The following is a 7,000-nucleotide window of genomic DNA, read 5'->3' on the forward strand; positions in this document are numbered from 1 at the left end:
GGCCGAGTCCTTATGGGGGGATATGAGCAAGTGGAGGCGTCGAAAGGCAACCAAGTTGATGTGAAGTATGGCGTAAAAGATCGGGAAGTTACACGCGCAAGAAGCCAAAGCAAGCAGTCCGTATGGGAGGACCGCAACCAGCCAAGGCACTGAAGATTATCCAAGTTGGTGTTGCCCAGGATCATCGAGTGCAGCGACAAGGGCGTCGCTAGGTTCGGTGGGGGAGAATGTCACGGGCTAGAAACTTAGGTCCGAGACATTGGTGTAAGCGTCCGTCAAAGGGGTTCAAATTAGAAGATCGAGCTTACCATGACCACCAGACTTAGCCCATTCTTGGAGAATGTTTAACAAGTCCGTGAAAGATCTATTCCGAGGCGTCCGAGAGAAGGAACGAGGGCGATGAGGGTAATTCTGTCAAGGCTCGTGAATTCGAACTGAGACATGTGAGCAGATATCTGTAAGAGAATTATACAGACTATTTGGCTTGCCCAGAACCATCAGATCTGGCCCGTTCCTTGGAGGATTCTAGAAGGAAAATGTTAGGTGGGATTGCCTTAAATTAAGGGAGGTGGGTTAGGTGGGAATCAATCCTAGCCCTTCATGTAAAACGATCTTAGCCATCGATTGAGAGGGAGCTCAACTATAAATAGAGAGCTCTCCTCCTCATTTGTAAGGACCTAATTTCATTCTTCTCTTTGTGAGAGAGTAATAAAGCTCTGAGGAATTTGCTCTATTCTTTCTGAGTTCTTTAGTTCTTTGTTCTTGTTGCCTATCTTGGTGGCCAGGAGTAGCCACCTTCGTGTTAACACTTCCACACGATAGTCCGACCTTGTGGCTCAGAGTAGCCATATTGGCGTTTAAAGCTTCCGCAATCTGAAGCCTTGAGGGCTTGGTTCCAACCTTTGTGAGTTTGCACGCTCACTTAGCTTGGGTAAGGCTTACTTAGTCGCCGAGAAGACCGAGGAGCGTCTAAAGCGTCTAAGGTCGCACAACTCGTCAGACCTTGACTCTGATATTCCGACGGTTTTGGGCGTCGAAGTTCTGGGGGCGTGACAATTGGCTCAAGCTTAACACTGATGGAGCTCGCAGAGATACGGATGGTTACACTTCATGTGGTGGTGTGATTCGTGATAGTAATGGTACTTGGAAGCTCGGCTTCACAAAGTTTATCAGAGTCTGTTCAGTTATTGAAGTGGAGCTTTGGGGTGAGTATATGGTCTTGGTCTAGCATGGGATTTCGGATATCGTCAGGTTGAACTTGAGGTTGATAGTTTAGATGCTCTTCGGGTTCTTCGAAATGATCACACTGCTTCTCATTCGTTAAAGTCGCACTTGGATGATCTCAGGAGGCGAAACTGGGTAGTGAAAATCCAGCATGTTCTTTGGAATGGAAATAAAGTTGCCGATGCTCTTGCCAAGTACTCGAATCAGGAGTCTTTTGCGCCTACTGTCTTTGCTGAACCCCGGTGTCCTTTGCCCATTTACTGCTCACCGATTCTGTTTTCTGATGTTATTTTACTGTGGTTTCGTGAGTTGTGTTGCCGTTTGTTTTGTTGAATTGTTTCGCTTTGCAATGTTTTTTTATTTTTAAAAAAATAGATAAATTTTTAACGAGGCATATTATAATATTTTTTTAACGAATTATCTCGATTCATACTATTTTTATAAAAAAATATTTAAATATGATATAATTATTAAGGTTCAAACTTAAAACCTTTAAAAATAATAATTATTTATTCCGTCACTAGAATTTATATATTCAAATAATTTCTCTAAAATTACAAATTCAATCGCAATGCCGTGGTATTATTTTGCCCTGTAGGGGTTGAAGAGTAAAAGGTGAAGGAACATTATCAAAATAAAAATTTCGTAAAGACATTTTCCAAGCCTCTCCTTTCCAGAGATCGTCACCCAAAATCTTCAAAGCTTCCGTCCTAGAGTTACCACCGCCACCTCCATCACCGGCATCGGCGCCTCTCTCTCTTTGCGGCGACAACTCAGGTGAGTCGGTTGTGTTCTCCGTTTTGCGTTCAGAAATTACAATAGATCAACTCTTTTTTTTTCCTCTTTCAATTTTTCCTTCTTGTTTTCTCATTTATTCTCTATCTATTCTCATCAAATAAGGTAAGATTTCCATATCCAATTTCCGTCTGTTTCTACTTTGTTTCTTTTTCCCCGTCAACAAGGTTTGGATTTCTTTTCTGATTCTCTAGTAACTTTTAAGAAAGAAAAACAAATAGAAAAGAGCACTTTGAAGTTCAGTTCTTCATATTCTTTATGTTTTTAGTTCATTAAATGTGAATTTATTGTGTACCCACCTTGTTTTACTTGATTTGTGATCTTATTTAGTTAGAGTTTCTTCTTTATGATTACAGAGATCGTGAGAATTTGTGTTATGGATTTCACTATTGTAAATACTCTCTATACAGTTCCTTCAGGTAAAGGTTTTGTGACTCAAAACTATGTTGGTTTTAGACCAATCTCTAGTTTTTTAAGGTTCAATTTTGGTAAAACTTCAACCTCTGGACGTTCTTTGCCCTCTAATAGCACCCTTATGAAGTAAAATATGCAGATTTTAACTATATGTGATGTCCTTTTATTTGGATGTTACTTAATATTGTTTTGGAGCTTATTTTGTTTTCATTTGTTGTTTTAGTAAACCATGTTAAGCATATACTGATAAGTTTTTAGCCATGATGTAATTTGTGCATCTTCTGTTGTCTAATTTATTCTTTAGATGGTTTATCGGAATCTTAACATGCTTCTTATTGATGTGTTATTGGTTTCTAAATCAGAAATACCTTCGCCTCTAAGGCTGACTGGTGGGGAGATTTGGGTTCTCTTCCGAACAAAATCTGAATAGAGAGAATAAATATTTTTTAATTGAATCAGTAATAGATGGGTAATTTATTGGCAAAGAAACCCAAGATCACTGAAGTTGATCGAGCAATTCTCTCATTAAAGACTCAGAGACGCAAGCTTGGTCAATACCAGCAACAGGTTTCTCTGCCTTTTTTTTTTAAATTTATATTTATAAGTTAATTCCATTTTGCCTCTTTTTGTGTGAATTTCTGTAATTTTACTTTTAACTTCATTTTTGTATACATTTTTTCTCTTTGTTAGCTTGAGGCTGTTATAGAAGCAGAAAAGCAAGCTGCTAAAGACTTGATTCGTGAAAAGAGAAAGGATAGAGCTTTGTTAGCGTTGAAAAAGAAGAAAGCTCAAGAAGATCTATTGAAGCAAGTTGATACGTGGCTTATTAATGTTGAGCAGCAAGTAATTGAAACTGAATTTTCATAGTGTTTAATTTAGTTTCTTATCGAAGATTTTTTGCTAATTTAAGTTATTTCAGTTTTCTCATTGTTTAATTTAATGCTATAATGTTTATTAGGCAATAGTGTAATTGGATTTATCAAATATGAAGTCAATCCTTTCCAATGAATTATTACAGAGCTAGTGTTGACATGGGGACCGCTCTGTTACCTTACTCTTGGGTTCTAGCCTTAATGTTGGCAAGTTCATAGATAGATTTAAAACACTAATTCTTTTCCCAGTTGGCAGATATTGAACTAGCAAGCAAGCAAAAAGCAGTCTTTGATAGCTTGAAAGCAGGTAACAATGCAATTAAGGCGATACAGAGTGAAATCAACATAGATGATGTGCAGAAGTTAATGGACGATACAGAAGAAGCTAAAGCTTACCAAGATGTGAGCTTCATTTCAATTTTTAATAATTTTGGTTCCTATTAAGTCATTTTTCCCTTGCTCATTTGCTTGAGTTCTCTTTCGAAAATGAACTATGATCCTTCATGTAGATCTCTTTTTGTTTGTTGTCTCCCTTGCTCTCCTTTATTGTTTGCCAGTACTTGTCCACTTAAGATGTTTAGCTTGCCGTAAGATGTTGCATATGAAATTGAATCACTGCATTTTAATCTATGATCCTTGATGGAGAATAAGACATGTTCTCTCGTTTTTTGAAGAATCACTTGCGTTTTCCTTTTTTTCCTGTTAATTTGTCGATTAAACCATAACATGAGCCTCTTCACATTGGCATTCAGCTTATTCTCCATTATTGTATCTAAAATGGGATGCATATTTGTAATTTTGTAGGAAATTAATGCCATCTTGGGGGAGAAATTATCAGCAGAAGACGAAGAGGAAATTTTGGCAGAATTTGAGGACTTGGAAACTCAGGTATTTATGCAACAATACTTCTACAGTAGTATGAACCATAAACATGTTGTATTTACGCACACATTTACTTTTTACCATACATCAAGTATGAGGTGGACACACTAAGCTGCATTGACTAGCCTCTAGTTTTCAATTCTTTAACTTCCGTACACATTTCTACTTTATGTGCTGCTGGCATCCAAAAGCTCCTAGATTAGGTAAAGCTGCTCTGCAAATAGCAATATACTGTTTTATGCTCTTCACAGATTGCAACCTGTTTTGCAAGTCTTTAGTTTCTACATTCTCGAAAATCCTCAAGCGACATCTTATTTCCCTCTCTACAGTCTTCCGAAGCATACAAAAGCGATAACCTAAATTCCTTTTGTTATCTTTCCAAATTTCTGGGGGTTGAAAAAACAGCCAGGCTTGTTAATTTTATTTACTTTAACTAAGATAACCTTTTGGGGATGGTTTGTGAGCTCCGAATTGAACCTCTGAGAAGTTGGTATTTATGGCTGATCCAATTTCTTGAAAGATATTGCGAATTGGCTGGAAGTTCCAGCCATGTAAAAGCTAATATGATCTATGGCTTCTACTATCTACTATTTGTTCTACCCTCTGCAATTCCCTTATCTTGTTTCCTAATTCCTATTGGTTTTGCTTATGGTATTATGGAAATGGAATTAAAAAAATTTACGTATGTCAAGTGAATGCATAGAGGGAGTTATGTGGAATAAGAGAAAAATGGTATAATGAAGTTTGGAATTAGATTATTTGCATATGTTAAACTTGGGGTATTTCTTCCTTTCGATTGGATTCTTTGAAATAGTTAGAAGTCCCTGGTGGTGTGTGAGCATGTAAAGGTCTTTTGTTTAAAACGTCATTTGGGATTAAGCTTTGTTTATTGACGTATGACATTGTTCTCTCAACCATTTTCTGTTTGAATGGCAAATTGTGTGTTGGTTAGATGGCTGTTCAAGACATGCCAGAAGTGCCTACTAGAACTGAATCTGGAGAACATAAGTTGGATCTTCCCAATGTGCCGACCAAGAAACCAATCGCTCTAGATGCGGCTAGAGACGATGCTGAAATTGCATCAGAGGATATTTCCACAAAAGGAAGAGGTCTCTCTCTCTCTCTCTCTCTCTCTCTCTCTATATATATATATATATATATATACACACACACATATACACACACATTCACATACTGACACAAGCGTTATACAAATGCTAGAGATGATGCTTATGCTTGCACACACATCACACATGCATGTACACTCTGCATGATTGAATTTTTGCTTTCCAATGCAGTTATGGAGGAACCCCTACCTGCATGATTAAGAAAACGACGTGGCTGTTTCATGATAAGCAGCTTCCCGTTATTAATGACCATCTCCTGGATATTTCATGATTTTTTTTTTTATTTTAAAAATTATGCTTTAGTGATTATTTTATGATTTAGATGTTGAATTTTTTGGGTTACCAAACCCGGCAAGGATCATTTGTGAGATATACGTATGTGCGTGTGTTCTATTTGTGCCGAATTCGACACAAGAATATTATACATCAGTACTATGGGACATTATATTTATTTCATACATATCGACGGGTGCTCCTCCTCCACTATCACTAAGTCAAACCAATTACGTCACTTTCACTTACATTTTATGGATTTTCGTAGTTCTCATTCAGTGTCAGTGGTATCATTATTGATCGGACACCTCCATATTTATTTAGGAGTGCCAAAAAAAAATCTAATCTGATCAATTGGTTTAATTTAAAATTTTGAATATTTGATCTATTTTTTTATTTTTGTATAATTTAGATTGAATATCTGAAAAAAAATGAATAATAGGATCATATATGGACCGCTTAAATTCTAATTTCGGAATATCATAAAATTCAATAGAAAATGAGCAGTTTAGACAATCTTTAGCCCAATGAGTAACTCACTAACCCAATAAAAGTTAAGATGTTCAATTATTTATTGTGTTAATAATGTTGTATAGAGTTGATGTTTAAAGTCACAAAATATAAAATTTAAATATGAAATTTGTCAAGTTAAATTTTATGTTTAGATTCTAATATTCGATTTTTTAGATCAAATACAAATTGCAATTTTAGTGATTCAAATTTGTAAAGTTAAATTTGTCAAGTTAATTTGTAAAGTTAAATTTACAATTTGAATCGGATAATATTCAATATCTAAAAAATGTACATCCTTATATTTATTATCCTACACAGGTCATTTGTCAATGTTAACGATGACAACACGTTATTGCCGACAATGTTGCATATCATATTGATCAAGATGATAAAAAAAATAGTGATCATGATGATCCAGATTTGTCTCAGGAAAGACAAACTAATTTACGATTAAGAAACGGCATGACTGGAAATTTAATAAGATACTTAACAAAGTCGGTTAAGCGTTGTTGGAAATGTTGACTAATAATAATGTTGTAGGTGGAAAACATGAAGAAATATTAAAAAAATTTGATAACCGGTAAACTTTGCTTATCGGTAGGTATTGATACCGTGAACATAAGTATCGATATATAGTAATATATAAGAAAGTGATGAAAACCGGTAAAAAGTAGACATGTATCAATACCTTTATAAGAATATGTATAAAAGTATTTGTACTTTAGTAATTTAAAAGAATTGCAATAAAAGCGCCTATAAAGTATCGATACCTTACACACTTGTATTAATACATAACAATATAACAGGTTGAAATTTGACAAATCCGGTTGAAATTTGACAAAACAGGTAACGGATTTGACTAAACCGATTAGAAATTTACAAAACTAGTTGAAATTTGAC

The 7,000-nt window shown here is 35.6% G+C and overlaps 1 protein-coding gene across 1 annotated transcript; it reads left to right on the forward strand.

The window, feature by feature from the left end:
* Positions 1-1,864: 1,864 nt before the first annotated feature.
* LOC120176277 (vacuolar protein sorting-associated protein 20 homolog 2-like) lies at positions 1,865-5,774 on the forward strand. The gene is made up of 7 exons (XM_039182727.1): positions 1,865-2,001; positions 2,796-3,000; positions 3,124-3,276; positions 3,555-3,707; positions 4,110-4,193; positions 5,140-5,296; positions 5,486-5,774. Exons 2-7 carry the CDS (start codon positions 2,899-2,901, stop codon positions 5,509-5,511), a joined length of 675 nt encoding a protein of 224 aa, XP_039038658.1. The 5' UTR covers positions 1,865-2,001; positions 2,796-2,898; the 3' UTR covers positions 5,512-5,774.
* Positions 5,775-7,000: the final 1,226 nt, after the last annotated feature.

This window comes from Hibiscus syriacus, unplaced genomic scaffold (assembly GCF_006381635.1).
Source record: "Hibiscus syriacus cultivar Baekdansim isolate YM2019G1 unplaced genomic scaffold, ASM638163v2 tig00112231_pilon, whole genome shotgun sequence".
Classification (NCBI taxonomy): Eukaryota; Viridiplantae; Streptophyta; class Magnoliopsida; order Malvales; family Malvaceae; genus Hibiscus; species Hibiscus syriacus.